This window comes from Salarias fasciatus (assembly GCF_902148845.1).
Source record: "Salarias fasciatus chromosome 23 unlocalized genomic scaffold, fSalaFa1.1 super_scaffold_20, whole genome shotgun sequence".
NCBI lineage: Eukaryota > Metazoa > Chordata > Actinopteri > Blenniiformes > Blenniidae > Salarias > Salarias fasciatus.
The window spans coordinates 10,500,908-10,519,597 of NW_021941230.1; the positions used below are offsets into that span (position 1 = coordinate 10,500,908).

The 18,690-nt window shown below is 45.7% G+C and overlaps 1 protein-coding gene across 3 annotated transcripts; it reads right to left on the bottom strand.

Moving 5' to 3' along the window:
- Window positions 1-9,756: 9,756 nt before the first annotated feature.
- LOC115384106 (male-specific lethal 3 homolog) lies at window positions 9,757-18,229 on the bottom strand. Of its 3 annotated transcripts, none has more exons than XM_030086427.1 (14): window positions 17,980-18,229; window positions 17,009-17,091; window positions 16,552-16,647; window positions 16,194-16,479; window positions 15,974-16,102; window positions 15,745-15,902; window positions 15,504-15,662; window positions 15,161-15,402; window positions 14,992-15,081; window positions 13,092-13,201; window positions 12,911-13,010; window positions 12,749-12,833; window positions 10,693-10,811; window positions 9,757-10,554 (listed from the first exon to the last, which is right to left on the bottom strand). In XM_030086427.1, exons 1-13 carry the CDS (start codon window positions 18,076-18,078, stop codon window positions 10,712-10,714), a joined length of 1,737 nt encoding a protein of 578 aa, XP_029942287.1. In that variant the 5' UTR covers window positions 18,079-18,229; the 3' UTR covers window positions 9,757-10,554; window positions 10,693-10,711. The 3 variants fall into 3 exon arrangements, with proteins under 3 accessions (XP_029942287.1, XP_029942286.1, XP_029942288.1); XM_030086428.1 differs by having other exon boundaries at window positions 9,759-10,811; window positions 16,194-16,291; window positions 16,385-16,479; XM_030086426.1 differs by having other exon boundaries at window positions 9,758-10,811.
- Window positions 18,230-18,690: the final 461 nt, after the last annotated feature.

Below are 18,690 nucleotides of genomic sequence, written 5' to 3' on the forward strand. Positions count from 1 at the left end.
CAATAACTAGAAAATAAAGCTGATTTATGTTCTTACTTCAGAAGGCAACAGTTATTAAGTCACATTATTTTAGTAATTTTCACCATTTCAAACTTCTGAATCGATGTTGACTATGCGCTGAACTTTTTCACTTTTCAAAGCCTGAATTCACTGGATTTAGTTTTCATACATCAGACTATATTTGATCAGTTCAATAAGACACAGAGCGAAAAGGACATGTAGTTAAAATGTTTAGCTTGGCCCGAGATGTATTTATCAGAATATATACGTAAATATATATACAATAAATTATTAGATTTTATTCAATTGTCATAATTAAGACAACTAATGTAAGACAAAAAAGTTGTCATGATTATAAACTAACCAAAATTGAACTCCATTAAGAAAAAAAAAAAAACTTTAAATGTGTTAGCATTTTGTGCAGTGAACACCTTTCAAATTATAACATACTTCCTTCTTCTAATGTTACATACTTTTAAACAACGGTGGTTTGTTCTGAACACCATTTGAATTATTTCACAATGAAATAAGTCGTGAAGATTTTACTCCTAATAAAAGGAGTTTTAAAGTTTTGTGGTTTTCTAAAAACTTTTCAATAATATTCAAACATTTATAAAATTACATCTGTGTCATCTGCAAAAAATAATAAATAATAAAACTACAAAAAGCTGTTGATTTATTTTTGATAGTTGGATTCATCTTTGTGCCAATTGGAGTCAGTTGATCTGAATCTCATAAGATTTAACGTCTAACAACTCAATAATTACAGCAAATAATTTTAAATTGCAACATACCAATATGTTTGCAGTATCAATGAATTCAACTGTGACCACTGCACTGTGACATGTATGCCAAAAAAAGGTTTATAGATGTATTATCACTCCAAAAGACAAAAACTTGAGGTAAACAATCAATTGAAGTTGGTGAATAAACAAAAAAAAAAAAACCCTTCCTGAGCCTCAGCTACCCACCATAGAAAGTAAAGATAAGTCCAATTCCTTAAAGTCTGCAGCATACAACCTGCACATGGAGGTGCAATTAGCATTCAAATTCAATCACATTTTAGGAGAAGACCCACCCACGAACACTTGCACATGCACACACACTAATAGTGACACTTCCCAGCAGCCAGCGAGCTAAACCCCCTCAATCCGTGATGTAATCTCTAAGTGTGTTCAGTAATTACAAGGTCCCGGATTCCTCCATTGCTTGGAGCCACCTCAGCTTTACGTAACTTGCGGCTCACGTGCCGCCGATCGAGATTACAATATGGCCGTCCTAAAGCCCGCCGCAGCACGGCCCAGCACGCACAGTGTCTGAGACGAGGTAAAGGTGACTCAAGAGTCAGTCAATGCTGATGTGCCATTTCGCATCCCATTCAAGTAGGTTGGGGAAGCATTTATTTTTTTTAAAGAGGTCATGTTTTTGTTCACGTGTTCCATCATCAAATGCAGACAATATGATTTAGACAGATAGATAAGAAGCCATCAAAAGCTTGAAAACAGTGATAAGATCACAGCAGTGTTCATAAAGAATCCACGGATGAGAGCCAGCGGCCCATTATGGGCTCCCACAACCAGTTGCAACCTCTGCACAACCGTCCCACAGAGCATCCCCCACAAAGCCCTGACTGAAGTGCTTCACCAGTCAGTGCACCAAGTGATGAAAGGGCTGGCTGAGGCTGAAAACGTACCTTCAACTAAACCGAGAAGAGAGGAACAAAAGAAGCATCGAGGGACAGCAGAACTTACTGCAAGGCTGTTAACATCCCCAACTCGTCGTCATCGTCGCACGGCTCCATCCTGTCTCCCGCGCCGATGAAGGAGTGACTGGGTGGAGAGAGTGGGATGGACACCCCACCTCCACCACCGCCGCCACCGCCACCCAAAAGGCTCAGAACGTCGGCAAAAGAGCTCCTGTCCCGCTCCCGGAGTCCAACTCCTGCGCTCAAAAATCTACTTCCCCTGAATCTCTTAAAAAAAAAAAAAAAAAAAAAAGAAATCCCCAAACTCAATTTTGCGTGTGTGTATGTGTGTGTGCATATGCGTATGTCTGAGTGTGTTCCTGCTTTTTTTTTTTCTTCTTTTTTTTTTCATTCGTAGCTTGGTGCCAAATGTTCCAGCTTAGCACCGCTGTGCAGCACCGCTGGTGATGGATTTAGCCGGGGCATCTGGGCCAGCGGGGATAAACTCCATTCACTCACACACAGAAATGCACGGACACTAACACGCACACACACACACAGGCGGGCACACACACACACACACACACACACAGAGTTACGCCTGTGTGGGATTGCATGGGACAATGTTGGAATAACCTCCCACACACACAAACACACACAGCTTCATCAGTGCTATACAATAAGTCCAATGCACACAGCAGCACACAGATCTTCCGTTTGCACAGCTTGCACACAGAGCAGTTGGATCAATGCGGTAACAGATGTGTGACGACTCCGGAGCTGCCGCGAAGCGACAGTCATCAGTGCGTGCATGCGCGTGCTGTCGGCATGAAAATGCAAGAAGCAACAGAACGGGGACGTGTATGAGGCATCAAATCGATCAGTATATATGGAGCGTTTGTGTGTTTGTGCGTGTGTGTGAAAGTGACAATCAATGATTATGACTCTATTCTCTCCAATCTCGGTAAACAGAGGTCAGCGCTGCCGTTGGGTTTACAGCGGGCTGCGTCAGATGAACACAATGATGTTTACAGTGAGAACGTGCGCACGTCCTTGCTCGCTCAGTGGAGAAGAAAACAAGGACTGACGACTATAAAAATCTGAGCGTGTGGCACAAGAGAGAGGACATTTATCCACAGGCAGTCACGCAAACTGCCACAGTCTTCCCCTTGACTTTCACAGCTTCTTTCCTTTCAAGGACAACATATGAAATTTCTCATAATGTAAGAACAAGAACCATCGGGTTCCATCTGCCCAAACCATGGCTGTAAAGCACTGCGAATGAATCGTGAGCACACACTGGAGTGGTCACACCACTCATGATTGGCCAAGGGGATGAAGTTAATTCGGTTTAGGCCTGGCCGCCGAATTCAGCAAAGCATCCGCGATTGCAAGGGTTCCTTTGACAACCCAAGTGATATACGGGAGCTGCATTCACCAACACTCGACTTTATGACATCTCGCCAGTCCTGCGAGAAGTGCTGCCTGTCTGATTACCCCGCAGATTTACGAGCGCCCGCTCAGAAGTCCTCTACGCTCACCCTTGTGTGGGCGAGTACATCCTCCTCCTAACGGTCGAATTCGGCTTCTGCCTCGCCGCGGTCCTTGCGATCGCGAGACGCAAATTCCCACCGGCGCAGTGACATAAATTGCGATCGCGTGGAAAATAAAAGCGATCGGGAGTCTACTTTTAAAGGCACAATGAGACACTTCTGGCAGGTCGTAATCGACGGCCTTTTTATGAAATAATCCAACGTGAAAACACAAGGTTGTCCCAACACAGTCCAGCTCAGTGAAGGCCAGCTCCATTTGCTACCCTTGGAGATGCCACCTGGTGCTGATTCATAGCCAAGGCTATGTATAGTCATGTCTGCAGGGGAGTGACTTCTGATTTGTGCATGGTCGTGACCCCTGTGTGTCTAATTTTATATACAGGAAGGAGGAAAAAAAAAAAAAAAACATTAAGGTTACACTGAATTACCTGCTGACGCAGTAAATCGTGTTGATGTGGAATATCAAATTTCAGCAAGCTGGTATTTTCCTCTGCAGATGCAGAACAATCTACCACAACAACCACAACATGAAAAAAAAAAAAATCCAGGAACTATTTTCTGATTCAACGTACTCATTCTAGTCTGAAAAGAGTGTTTTCCCTCCATAGAAGAACAAACTTTACCTCAAATTACTTAAAATTATAAATTCTGCTATGACAGGTAATGTCAGGGAGAGGCAAAGGTGACGATGTCAGGAGCCAATATGGGATTAAAGGATGAGAATAAGCTCTGAAAGCATGCACATATGGGTGTGTTCGCATGTGCATGTAAAGACTGGACTGTAGTCGTGTCCATCTGGACGGGTTTGAGGACTTTATGTAACCTCGTCTGTCTACAGGGAAAAGCAAGCCAAAGAGTCTCCTCAGTAAAGGTAATTAGTTACTTTTCCCATCTACTTCACGTTCATTACTTTTATGTAATTTCATGTGGCTGCAGACGATGCAAGTAGAGTAACAAAAAGAAGGCTGCTTCAGCTTTTGTGGCAAATTATTGTACGTTTTTATTAAGCTGTTTGACACCCTCTTCAATCGATATCTCTCCCAATATCAGCTGAAGCAAATCAAGGAGGAAGACATCAGAGGATTCAAAACCTGGGAATGTAAAAAGTTGATGTTAAAACAGTCTAGAAAAGTCCGTAGAAACAAGAAGAATCACCCATTTTTAAAGGTGCATGAACTGCTGATATGCTGTCTGCGTGCAGGATCATAAACACCACTGGCAATAGTTGTTTGTTATCAATTGATTGTGGTAGTCTTTCTTGCTTTGAAAGGATCCAATTCTTATATTTTCTAATTTTACAGTCAATTTGGAAGTCGTTTTATAAAGGGAAACTTTGGCACTTATAGTAATTACATTTACATGAGCCCATCCATTAGCTAGTATATTAAACAAGTTGGGTAGATTTATTCCATTGAAACACATTTTTAGTAGTGAAAATACAAGAAAATGATAATCATGGGCACAACAAATATGACAGTTGCAAATGAGAAACTAAGATTTTTCAGTGTGGCTCAATCCATACTTTCCAAAAATATCCAAAAATATCTGTTTCAAAATAATCTAATCCATGCGTAGGTTTAAACTGAGGTAAAAAAACAAAGGATATTTGTTAGCTTAGATCCCACAAAGCCTCCCACACTGAAGTTCAGACTGGAAAGTGTGTCAGATTTCACTTCGAAACCCCGTAGAGCTTGAAAGAAGTGAGGGAAATGCAGTTAGAGCATTGAGATAAGTGGGACGGCTTCAATCACAGCGTCTTCACCCAACTGTGAAAATGTCTGCTTGCCACACAGAGAGAGGAGGTGAGAGTGATGGAAGCAACTTTCTGCAAACATTCCTATCAAAAACAAACCGTCTGAGAGCTTCCACTGAGAGGAGATGAGGCACAGAGTGCACGATATTTGGTTATCACTGTCGTAGACCTTTAAAACACTCCTGTATGGTTACTGTATGTAATTATGAATGCATTCAAGCCTTACCTCATGACTCAGGGTGTCATCCTGCTGTGTCTGTATCCTAATCCTCCAGCTGCCCCCCCCCCACCGGGGAAGAGGCAGGCTCCGACAAACACAATAACCACAACTGCAGCAAAAATCACTTAAGCAGTGGGTGCAGAGGGTTGGGGGGAGTGGAGGGGGTGATGGGTGGATGGACGAGATTGCCGAAGATGCTGGAAGTTGTGGAGGAGAGGAAAAAAGAGCCCAAAAGAAGAAGACGGGATGCCGATCCGCCGATCGACGGGCAGAGGGTCCGAAAAGGTGGCGATGGCTCAATCTTCTTATCTGCTTTCTCGCTTTCTTGACACCTCCGTCGCTCGTCTCCCTCTGAGCTACGATTATCATCAGGCAGCCTCTTTTTCTCCCCCTCCTTCACCCTCCCTCCACACATCTGGAGATGTGACTTTATTTTTTAAATTGCAGGGAAGAAAGAAACCCTGCACAGCCAACGGTAGGAACAGAAAAGTCACAGCCTGAAACATTTTTTGGGAATATTCTACATTTCTGTTTTCACATGAAGGATCCCATCTCGCTCCAGATGGTCCAATCAGTGCTAAGCTTTCCTAAAAGCACCGGCCAATGGGATTTAAGCACGCTGACCGCAGTGACCTTTTTAGACTTTAAATACAGCGCAAGAACATTAACTGTTTCCCTGACTGTGGCAAACAGTCAAAAAATCTGAACACAGAAGGTGGAAAAACGGCAACGTTCACCTTCTTTTGCCGTTTTTAAACAGCTATGGAAATATGGATGCCCGTGCAGAGTGGGGTCGGGCAAAATGTGTAAATTCTTGCCGGGATTTACATTCCAATTTGCATTCATTCACACCTGACTGTGCAAATGGAGACGTGGGAAAAAAAAAAAAGCCAAGCTGAAACTTGCCCTTCCTATTCAGCTGGTCCGTTTGCAATCTGAAAGCCTGGCGACTCCCCGAGAAAAGAAAAGTGCACTAACCCGCATTTCTATTAATCATGGACTGAAGCGCTCGGCTATGAGCTCGAGGTGGGTTTCAAAAACATGAGGGGAGGATCTTCAGACTTTTGTTCACATGTAGAAGGGTAATTATATCAAGCACATAAGGGTAAGGCGGATGTTTGAGAACAAGAAGAAAAAGAGGTGGAAAAGACGGGTTTGATGAACAACAGTGTGGGTTTACACACTCGCGAGCCATTCCCGGAAGAATTCAAGGAGAGGAGGTGATTTATAGCCTCTATCTAAACTAATGCGGGGCTTGTTTTATCCTCTCTCGCAGCCATGCTACTGGGAATCAGACTCCCATTACAGAAGCACTCCTGATTAAAACCAGATGAAACAGATAAGCATCACAACTGCGGGCTGACAGCTAAGTCTCAGCAGGAGCACTCGTGCACTGCCGGTGGTGCCACTGAGGCATCGTTTGACCTCAGACTTCAAAACAAAGAGCCAATTTTGGCACCGCTTGGAAAGGGTTATCACAAGGTCAAGAAGTACGTGCAATCGATATTTGCAATCTGAATTTCGAGCGATTTGTATTCTACATCAATAAATTTCAACAAAAAAAAAAATTGTCACTTATTTCCACCCGACTTCTCCCATCATCAGACCGATGCACTTACTCATCATCTCCGAGGAAAGACGTCTCTCTCCAGGTGACCCGCCTGATCCGCACTTCAGAGAGGACCGCGACTGAAGACGTCCTCTTGGAGAGGAAGTCCTCAAAAGGCTGCCAGCAGCCGGGAGCCGTCACTGGAGTGGCGGTCTGGTCGGAGCTGACCGACGTGAGGTCGGTGCTGAGTTCAAACGACGCCCGAGAGGAGGCGGAGGAGATAGAGGGGCTGCTGTCCACTATCTCCTCTCGCAGCAGGAATCTTAGGTCCATGGGGCGGTGGGTGGAAAGGAAAAGAAGAGGACGATCAAGGGTATAAAAACCCAGGAAGGGAGACGGCTGGACTGGAGATGCGTCAGAGTGTCTTCATGTGAGCTTGCGGTAGATGAAAAGGAAAGAAGGGAAGGAGAAAATGCATCCAAATTGGATAAATGAGTGAAAAGGGATATCTCTGAGCACCCCTATTGGTCAAAAGCTGCTCAGTGTTCCTGTCTGCCTCAGCTAAGTCCTAAAGCCAGACTTAGAGAAAGACAAAAGACCCAATCAGTGAGTACATTAGACGGAAGAGATGGCGATACGGATGTGAAGCCAGGAAAAAGAAACCACTCGGGGACTAAAGAAGTGCGAACCGGGAGACTGGAGAGGAGGGATGGAAGGAAACCCAGTAACCGGCGGCTATACACGCACAAACAAAAGAAGAGGCACACTCAGGTGAAAGGTGCGGTTAGCAGCACTTATGAGGTGAGAGCTCACATCTCATTATGTCCCATTTCTCCAGCGCCGACAATCGAATCATGTGGTAAGCTGATAGAGACAGTGAAGGATGGGAAATCAATGGGAGATGCGCGGAGAGGCTGGAACTGGTGGCTTCTGTGGCTACATGATAGCTGTGGACCTGAGAATGCTTTCTTGGGTTGCACTGATAAGCGGTTCATTACAAGAAGTCTGACCCAGTCCAAACACGATTAGGGTTTACCACCGAAACCCATTAGGACCCTGATACAGGCAGGCCGGCTTAGTCCGTTTCCCCGCGCATGCACTCGGCGGAGAGAAAGAGCTCAGGAAAGAAAACCAGGATTTGGATATCAGACATAAGATGCATATCATGAACTTACCATCCAACGGCAGTTCCGTTGAAGATTTATCCTTTGAGGCGGTTAAACGCAACAGAAATTGCGCCCATAAATCATGAAAGCCTTCAGATGTTGTCTTCCTCGTACTGGTTTCTGACCGCGGCTCTTTGCTTGGGTTTTTTCCAGGAGTGGTAGAAAACGGAGATCCCAGGGTAAGATAGAGATGTTCAGGCCTCTTAGGGTTCAAGGCAATTTCGAGATCGGCTCAAGAGCGATTCGGAAGGGATGGTCGATAAGACCAGTGTTCGCCCAGACGTCTACTTTCGGAGACCTGCTGTGGCTGAGCAGATGGACAAAGTGCAACACCATTCGTCTGATTCGGAAAGTATGAGTCGTTATTCAGTTCAGGGATGCACATTCAGAAGGCCATCCCAGCTCACATTAAACAATCCACAAACTCTGAAGTCACCAAGTAAAATAATTTATCGGTATTGCAGGAAATAGGCCCTACAAAGAAGAGTCTTTCTTGTAAATAGAAATTTCTTAGTCTTCACAGACACTTCAGCTCTTATTTCATCTTGAGTGGGTCAGAAAGATAAAACAGTGCTATAGCAACTTTTAAATTTACACTTTGTATTTCCTTTTTGTGGCACAGATTATACTTGGGGAAAAAAAGTCTGTTTTTCACAAAACTAAACAATTACTTCCAAAAAAATGACTACAATCTCAATTTCTTAAACTAATTTCAATGATACTATCTGGCACAAAATACAGTGAAATGCCCACCCCCCCAAAAAGCATATTCTATTGCTATTTTATCTATTCATTAATTTGAACAAACTCACCCTGACAGCATGGCTGTGAGGCTAATGCTACTCTGCTAGCTTGCGTCTCTGCGTCACAGATACCTCAGCTCAGGTCTCGGCGCTGTGTCAGCAGATCTGGTTTCACAGGCCGGATTGGAGTCTCTTGCAGGCCAGTTTTGGCCCACAGGCCTCAGGTTTGACACCCCTGGATGTCGGGAATTTAAGAACGTCATAACAGGTTTCAGGAGAAACGCACGAGTGTGAGGCAGCGCCATTAAATGGGTTCAGTGGATTCAGGAGCTCTCAGACAAAGTGCTCCAATCCCTTTGGCTTTTATGCTAAGCTAACAAGGCTCCTTAACACACAAAGAGCTGCATTGATTTTCTAATCTAATTCCAGGCTAAAGGAGGGAGTCGTTCTAATTTGACAAACTGTTGCTGCAACAGTTGTGCGGGAAGACGAACTCCTGAACTTAATCATCCATCTTCAGCTTGCTTTAAATCAGCTTGTGTCATCAAACCATGTCTGTTAACGCAAGTGTTTCACCCTTATTGTCAATATTGGGGAGAAAAAAACCTGCAAGATGACCTTGTCGATCACAAAATCCCTTTAATAAGGTCTTTCAAACTCACAATACACGTGAGAAAGTTATATGGACTGCTCAATATTCCACAGATCGAAACTCCAACTGGCCCGCAGCTCCCCAGAGGAGCGGCGGCAGCGGCGTCGTACCTCCTGCGACTTTTGTTCCGCCGGTTATTTTATCACCTTTGATTAAAAATTGCTAGGGAGAGTCGAAGCTTCACGCTAGTAAATTCAATAAGGATTGCCTTTATTGAAATTCAATAAGAATGGCAAGTAGCTGGAAGATAGAGGGGGAAAAAAAAAAAGAAAGCTGTGTTGACGAAGGGGGCAGATTCCAAATGTCACGCCGTGGCGGCGAGTTCTAATCAGCTGGCTGGTGACACAAGGTTAAATTCTCCCTTTTACCTTTTAATGAGTGCAAACAGTTTCTCACATTCTGAAGAAAACAAAGTGACACTGACACATTTTAGAAAAAAAAAATCTTTATTTATACTATGAACAAGTACAAAAAAGAAGCAGAACGTGAGGAGACGCGAAGCCGAACACGGAAAGCAAACAAATCTATACGGGCCCGAAACAAAGTGTGGGGTATTGTCCAAATCGTCAAGCAAAGACGAATAAATAACATACTTACAGGGCTATTTATTTACATTTCCACAAAGCTACAAGTGACTATTGATTGCTTTGTCATAGCCAGAGCTGGAACACTTGGGCGTGCGTCCAGCATCTGTTATGTCTTGGGAAACGCTCAGCTGGGCACGGCGTCAATAGCAATGTTCACTGAAGTGATTGTTCAACGTTCCTGCTGCTGAATCGAGTCGAGAAATCTCTAGTGTCTGAAAATAGCGTCTTCCTCGGGACAAAATATATTGGATTTTTTTTTTCAAACACAAATTGCAACTTTTGGGTCAAAGACACAAAAGGACAGAGCAGACTAAGACATTGACGAGACGTGCACGGAGCCAAAAGACGACCACGACGAGGGAGAGAACCCCAAAAAGACCGCGGGGATTCAGAGGGTTAGTCAAGAGGAGGAAAATACAACATTCCCGAACGAAAGTTCTTCCAACAGTCTGTTAATTAGAGCGACCGATTAGCTCCGGGACAGGAAGTCTTAGCGAGGCTGTGGAGCGGCCGAAGGGCCGATGGGAAGGGACCGCAGGAACTGGCGATTGGAGGCACATGAACCCTGCATGGAAAACCCTCCAGAGGATCCAAAATTAGATTGTTGGGCCGGCAGAAGAGGCTTCGTCAGAGACAGAAAGGGGGGCTTCAAAGGCCAGTTTTATTTCCCGCCGACGCCAGACGATAGGGTTATTAGGGGAATGCTTGAGGAATTTGGTTTTTGATAGAGAAAGAAAAAGCCAGCCAATTGCATACGTCTTAGAAAAGGATAAAGCCGAGCGAAAGGGTCAAGGAAAGAGGGGTTCAGTAAACCGGTCGCGGCTGTTTCATGCTGTAGTACGCCTCGGACGCCGACACGTAGGCAGACTCGGGGAAAAAATCCTCTTGGAACTCGGCCAGAAACCTGAGAGAGAGGACGGGGAAAGGGGAAAGAGAGAGAGAGAGAGAGGGAGGGCGACAAAACCTGGTGAGATCGTCAGGCTCGGACAACGTCCACGGGCCCCCCCCGTTCACATTAAATACCCAACATAAGCTGCGTGTCAGATGACGGACGTGATAGGCTTACGTGGGGAAAGCGGGCGGCCCAGTTCACGCCGACTTCTGGTTTTCCTAGATATCCCCCGGCTCATTCCGCACAAATCCCAGACCCCTTGCCCTCTGCCGGCGGGTATACGTTTCAGACACAAGACCCCACCCGCCTCGCGCGTCCCTATACCGCAAACACCGGCGACGACGGGACGTTGCAAGCCAGCGGCGGAGCGGTAGAGTAGGGGGGAAAAAAAAAAACCCACCCCCACCTCCTCCCATCTAATCAGTAGCGGGGAAAAACTAATCCGGAATCTTCTTAGTATCCGCTACTCGGCCAAATCCTCTAAATCTTGCCATCTCATCTTAGCTCCACCGGCCTTCCTAATCTCAATGCAAACAAATTATCCTCATCAGAGGAGAACTTAAGAACGCGTTGGAGACCAATGACGGACAAGACAATGACGGGGGGGGGGGAATGGGCGCATGTGGTTGGGGTTTTCGGTGGGGAAAAAAAAAAAAAAGGTTGTTGAAAGCTGATTGTCATGTTTCAATCTTCATTTTTATGGTTTCTTTTGTGGCAGAAATTCCACGCTGGTGCTAATCTTCGCTGCTGTTAGATCAGTAATAACACAAGACAAGCCGCTTTGGGGCGCACACATTGTAAATCAGCATAAACGTGTGCGTACACATGCACACACACACACAAAACCACCCCACACTTAATCAGAATCATTCTTGCGGAGAAAGGGAGAGTGAGAGATCAGCTGTGGCCAAATCCCAGAATGCACTGCACTTCAGTCTCTGGGACATCAATCAGTTGGGCCGTTTTTTTTTTCCTTTCCTTTTTTTTTTTTTTGCCCGCTCGGCACAATCTGACTTTCAGAGTCTCTCCCTAAAGAGAGCGGCGTTTCAGTTAGAGACCACTGTAAACACCGAGGAGTAATTCCACCCTGAGACGGCGAGCGCCAACGCTGGTTTCTCCACGGGATCCGATCGACCCGGTCGGAGTGACTTACAGATCGCTGCCTGCCGGGGGAGATTGAAAAAGTAATTTACTTTTAAGCACCTCGCTCCGCCGAATATAATATCGTATGTGGACGATGAAGCCGTTTGCTAATGCTCACGTGGAGAGACCGAAGGCGGTAATCCCTTCCTGTCGCGCACCAGCCGTCTAACACTTCGTGTATTTACAAATATTTTGAGGTTGAAAGGTGAAACAGAAGGTGTGTGTGTGTGTGTGTGTGTTTGTGTTTGCTAAATGCTGGACAGCGCCGCCCGGTGGCGACAGCAGGCTCTGCGTGTGTTTGATTAGAGAATGAGCGGACCTAAATCCCTCAGGTTTGGGAGCGGCTGAACTGAAGATCGCTCGGGGAGGATTTAAAGATTAGACTCCCGCGCTTGTGTAACGCCCACTCATCTCCCTCCCTCTGACACATGCTCTTTCTTTCTCGCTCCCTCCTGCCTCCATCTCATTTACCCCCTTTGTGTGTTTTTTTTTTTTTTATTTTGTGTGTGTGTACAGTCAGATTTCAGACTTCTACTCACCTTGCGAGTCATGCTCACTATTAGCATGGAACGATCCAAATCCAAGGACATTTATCTTTAAAGGTTACTGTACAGTTTTTACCCACCCGACGGGGGGAAAAAAGAAAAAAAAAAAAAAAAAAACCCCATTCGATTTCAATTTTATGCCTGACTGTTTCAGCAGGGAAACGATCCGCCTTCAGGCATGAGCAGTTCAAAGATTGCTCCCCTTATCTCTTCAGAGTTCCACTGCAAAGAATAAAAGAGACCGGAGTGTCCGTGCGCTACCTGAGAAAGAGCTCCAGGTGTTTGATGAGGGCGCGCAGGTTCCTCTCTGGGATCTGCATCTTCCCCAGGATCTCAGGAAGCTTCACTGGAGGAGACATTACGGAGGGGAGTGTTAACGGAGGGGGCGTGGAAAGAGGGGGCGGCGTGACCAGCGAAACCCACCGAAGAGCCGCAGGAGGTGCTGCGCCCCGTACAGGTAGGAGGGGGGAGGGGGCTGGTCGTTCAGGGGGTAGTTATCAGGGGTCAGCTTCCAGCTCAACACCTGTGGAGACGGCAGAGACGCTCAGGAGCCGGGGCGAGAGGACGGACGCAGGCGCGCTCCGGTCCAGGTCTCCTTCCTCACCTCGTTCAGCTCGTTGTTCCGGCGGCTCTGCAGGCCGTAGAACGGGACGCCGCGCTCCCTGCCCGGCGTCACGGGCAGCGGGGACGACGAGCCGCTGTGCACCGGCGTTCCTGAAGAGTCAAGGGAGAAATCGTCTTGATTTGTTTATGGAATTAATCAATAAAAAAAAAAACAAGAAAGTTAGGAAAAACCTGTGGAGAGATGTTGAGGGTTTGAGACTGGAGAGAATGTAAAGTCAAGGCTGTAGAATGGCACCATCTAGTGGGCAAAACTAGGTACTACACAAGAACTGACACTTCAAGTAAACATAAATGTTTGGATAAATTCTCACCTGCTATCGATTATTAGTGTATGACTTTCATTTTGAAAAAGAAAGTTGAGAACTACATCAACGTCTAATATTTATCAATTCATTTATTGACAAATATTATGGAATTAACTAAGAAAATTTGCAAAACCCTTCATTACTTTCTGATAAATTGTATTTAAGAAGTCCCTTCTGCTGACTTTATACCAGTGTTGAGGTCAGCTACCCTAAAAAACAGTTTTTTGAAATTATATGAAAATCTTGCATTTTCTGACACCTTTAAATGATCACAATCTTCCTTGCAGAAGAATATCAGAAAAAAAATTCTTGATGTGCTTATTTTATATTTTACTTGTTTAGTCAAAGGAAAAAAAGCAACAGCTAATGCAGTTTTAATGTAATTTAAAAGTTTTTTTTCCAAACAAATTGACAAGTTCATGAGCTTTTTATGGGATGAGCACCATTCTTAAAACTCAGTTTAAATAAATGAATAACATTAAATAAGTAGATTTAACATTTGACTTAATGCCAAAAAATATGATTAAAATTAACAAAACGTTGCTTCGAAACTTCTATATATCCATCTATACGAGATGTATATATATATATATATATATATATCACAGCTTGCAAAAATGAAAAAAATTAAAGGTGTACTGGAGGATCCTTAGAACCAATCAGAATTGTATGGTTCCAACTTGTGATTGGGCAGCCATAATGCCAATCGATGTGGGAACGCGTTTGTGTGATGACGTTCCGCCTCTGTGCGCGCTTGTTTCGAGCCGCGCATTGTTTAGGAAGTGACATGCCGCGAACACCTCCGAACAGGGCCACCGGGAGGTTTCCCGAACGGCCAGTGTGTTCCAGGCGGGCAGTCACAAGCGCCCCCCCCCCCCCCCCCCCCCCCACCCCCCCCCCCCCCACCCCCACCCCCCAGCTCTTCATATTATCGGATAAAACGGGTCTCCAAACGAAGCTCCCGGAGGATAGAAGAAAGGCCATAGAAAAGAAGGGCAAAACGCGTGTTTTACTCGGAGATTGCTTTACGAGGCGGCGGACATTCAAAGCACAAACGGGATTGAGGACTGATCACGACGTGGGGAAGTTTCTGCTGGACAGGTAACATGCTGATTATCCCATTCAAATGTGTTTCTGCTGCATAAACAGACACTGCTTTACGGATCGCATTCTTATGTATGATTGGAAGAAGAGTCCGACATGATCACAAATGCGTTTCAATCATATGCGGAAAGACGACGCTCCAGTGCGCGGATTTAAACAAACTGACATGCGGCTGACGTGCGCGCTCCCACAGTCCTCGTGGGGAGGGAGCCGCGCATGCGCAGTGCTCCAAAAATGGCAAATAGGCCATGTTGTACGAAATCTGCGGAGAATCCTCCAATATACCTTTAAGTCAAAAAATAGTTTTTCCACATGAAGGAAAAAAAACTGATTTGTTTATATTCATCAAAATACTTGAAAGTGATTCAACATTTGGGATATTTAGGAGGAAAAACAAAGAAAAGTTCTATTTATACACAAAGTGTGACAGATAAGAACAGAATCTTCTCAGACATGGAGATGGAAACTCACGTCTGTCGAGGTTGAGGAAGAACCTGGGCTGTGACGACATGTCGGCTGTCCTGCGTTTCAGCAGCGGCGACGCCGTGGTGCTGCCTCCGCCTGGAAAGACCACCCGCCGCGTTTATGCGTGTCACACGCTGCTAGGTTATCGTACAGACGGCGCGGCGCCCCCCGTTACCTCCGCTGCTGCCCTCGGTCGGCCGCTCGCCCCCCGACGTGTTCCTGGTGGAGCGCCGCAGCGACTGGGACTGCGACTGGTAGGAGATGCAGTCCATGTCCGGGTGCCTCCGGCGCTTCGGGGTGGGCGCCGGCGCCGTGGGCGTGATGGCCGAGATGTCGCTCAGGTCCGGCTGGCTGTCGGTGGACTGCGGGGTGGGCGGGTTGTGCACCGGCGGGCTGGGGCTGCGCTCGCGTTGGGCGCTTCGGGCGAGGAGCAAAGGAGGAGGAGGAGGAGGAGCGGGTTAGGATGAACCGTATCGTGAGCGGCCTGTTGGAACGCGGCGGCCTCGCCCGCCACTCACTTGCTGGAGCAGGGCGAGCACTCGTTCATGGCCAGGAAGAGGCGGGACGAGCTGACTTTCTTGAACTGCGCTTGCTCGCACGGGTAGAGGAGGATCATGGGTAGGGTGAAGTCGAAGGTGATTCTCAGGCCGTCGACCATCTCTTTACACAGGTCCTCACTGAGGAGAAACGAGGAGCGGAGCTCAGGATCCCGATCAAATATACAAGGACAAGTTCACGGACAGAAAGAAGAAGTCTGACCTCTTCTCCGGAGGCACCGGCGGCGGCGTGGTGTTCTGCGCCGCGTTCTGCTGACGCCGGTGCCGCTCGTTGATCATGAACGCCTTGTTGATGGCGAAGTGCTTGACGTAGGACTCCAGGATGTGCACGACGTTGGTGTGGCAGGGAACCATCACGAGCTGCAGGGAGGAAAACCCATTCAGTCCCGGTAAAAACCCTGACGAGCTGCAGGCTTCTCTGGATTGCGTACCTTCTTCCTCTTGTTGATGTAGAAGCAGTCGTCTTCCAGTTTCTTCTTCAGAATGTCGGGGATGCTGATGTCAACGTGCACGATCTTCTCCTCGTTGTCTCTCTTTGGATTGATCTCGGGCTCAGCCCGCTGAAACAAACACATCTCACAGTGAGCGATTGGGAGAAAGCAACAATCATTAAAAAACAAAAAGGGTGGATGACTAATCGATCCACCGCACCATTTTATTGATATTCTCAGAGAAGGTGCTCTCCCCGCTATTCGAAGATTCTGGGTCAGAATCGTCCCCGTCGCTACTCTCAGACGTTGACGTCAGACCTGGCGACAGAACCAACAAGCAGGGGTTGGGTGGGCTGAGTTTGGCTGCTGGGGGCAGCTGGGAAACGGCCGAGAAGGCTGGCGGTTTCTCACAGGCGTCATCACTGTCATCCTCTTTGGGCAGCGTTTTGCGGGAGGATTTATTTCCCGACTGGCGCCGCCGCCGCTTCGCCCATCCCTTTTTCTTCCTGCAAGAAACGCCCGGATGAGTCTTTGTTGGAGCTAAAACCTAAATAAGGAGTCACAAGACGTGAACTCACATGCGATCCCGAGCTTTGCGAGCCAGTTTACGTTGCAATTTTCTTGTTTCCTCGCTGTCCTTTAGGACATGATCCTCTGCAGCCCAGCGATCCCAGCTAGCAACAAAGACATGAGGAAGCACAGGTTAGGCACATTTAACTCTGGCACTGTTCAGACACAAGGAAATTCACAAGTGGGTAAATCAGAGACAAGGAGTAAGCAGAGAATGCAGACAACACCCGCTTTGTGTTGGTGAGGAAACTTTGCAATATTCCAGCCTGCTGAAAATAAATACATGAACACATTTCCATGCGTTATAGAAAATACTTTCTAGAGTTTTGCTTCAGTATCATTGTGTCTGAGGTCTTTCCACTGCGCTGTGTTCTGAACGTGACGAAAAGTACTGAACTTCACCTTGATCAGCCAGGCATCACACACTGTTATTCTCAAGCTGAGGGGGAATAATCTTAATCTCACCTCCTGTTCCAACCATTGAAGTGAATCAGGTACTTTGGGATCCGATTTCCATGTTCATCTGTAGCTAACAAAACATCAAGGACCTGGAATAGAAACAAAATCTCTTTAAGGATGTGCAGGATTACCATCAATCACTCTGAAACATGGTAGATGGGGAAAGTATTGATGACTGAAGCTCATCTTTACACGCTTGACAGCAGCCAGCAGTGATAGCTAGCGATGGGTTTGGATAATAACAAAAGATAAGAGCATCAGTTTATCTCAGTGGTTCTTTCAGGATGCAGATAACGACTTCCAACATATATCTAACATATCGGAGCAATCTAAATCACGTTCTTCAGCTTCTATCAGCATAATAGCAGCTGGTGCTAACTGCTAATAGCTAACTAGCTTAGCAGGAATGGATAGAAATCCAAGAAAAAAGGCTTAATTACTGTGGGTTTGCACACATGCAAACACAACTCGCATCTAAACGATATACTCATAGCTGTATCCGCCTTAATACTGAGCACTGAATACCTGAGCATCTTTACTTTAAAAGAAAGGTAGCATGGAAGCAGCTAGCCGCTATCCGCTTGTTGTTTGCGTTAGCATAGCGAGATGGTGCGTTTGATTATTACTGTTTAGCGAGATAGTCACACGACTCTAAGCACCGTGTAATTGTATCAAAACGCATTTAAATGTGTATTTGATATTATTTAGGAGGCGATTTCATCATTGTGAAGCACGCTTTGATATAAATAAATGAACTGACGTTGCAAATGATATTCTTAGAAATCGTGCTCGTCGGTGAGAAACACAAAATCAAACGCACCCGGAAATCGTGCACGGGAAATTTCGGAAAAGCGGCGTTAAGCTGATAGATCATCTTTATTGTTTGGCCCCCAACGTACAAATAATCACACACAAGCAGCATTTCCATTTGTAACTGAGAGTAAACGGTGCATAAAGTGCTAGAAATCGACACTAACCTTGGCGTCATACAACACTTTCGCCTTGGTGGGATCGGGTTCGAAACACAGGACTCGCTCTCCTTTGTGAAATAGATATTTAATTCCCCGCGAACTCATTTGTTCATGGCGACGACTTGAGGGAGAGGACGCATCGATCTGAACCTTAAAAAAAAGCCCCTTAACCCTTTCCGTGCCTTTCCAGTGTAGAAAAACGGGGTCTTTCCCGATAAAACACGCGGCAGGAGGATGGCGCTGTTGTGGGGCGAAGATGATGCTTTCAAAGGTAGCTCGGAAATGTTACTACCTGGTCATCTAAAAGCCGTGTTTACACAGCAGAAACAGGGGTAACCAAGAAAAATCTAGAAAACAAAACACAACATATACAATACCATTAAAATACTCAGTAAAAATCAAATAATGCATTTTTGCCAACGTCTTTGCTTAAGTATCACAAAATATATGGAGTTTCTGATTATCGTGAATGCAGCAGCGTTTGAGTGCAATAGCAAAAGTCGACCGCTGGATGTCACTATTAACACTAGAATAGAATAGAATAGAATAGAATAGAATAGAATAGAATAGAATAGAATAGAATAGAATAGAACAGAACAGAACAGAATAGAATAGAATACCAATGATTTAATGAATCCCACAGGAAAATTAAAGTGATATTACTTCATAATAGAACACATTGAACAATATAAAATTATTTAAAATATCAATAATACA

Coding starts and splice junctions, on each gene's coding strand:
- LOC115384106 (XM_030086427.1), bottom strand. CDS start 18,078: ATGAGTTCGCGGGGAATTAAATATCTATTTCACAAAGGAGAGCGAGTC. Junction 15,663..15,744: donor CCGGTGCCTCCGGAGAAGAG/GTCAGACTTCTT, acceptor GTTTCTCCTCAG/TGAGGACCTGTGTAAAGAGA. Junction 15,403..15,503: donor TGCTCGCCCTGCTCCAGCAA/GTGAGTGGCGGG, acceptor CCTCGCCCGAAG/CGCCCAACGCGAGCGCAGCC.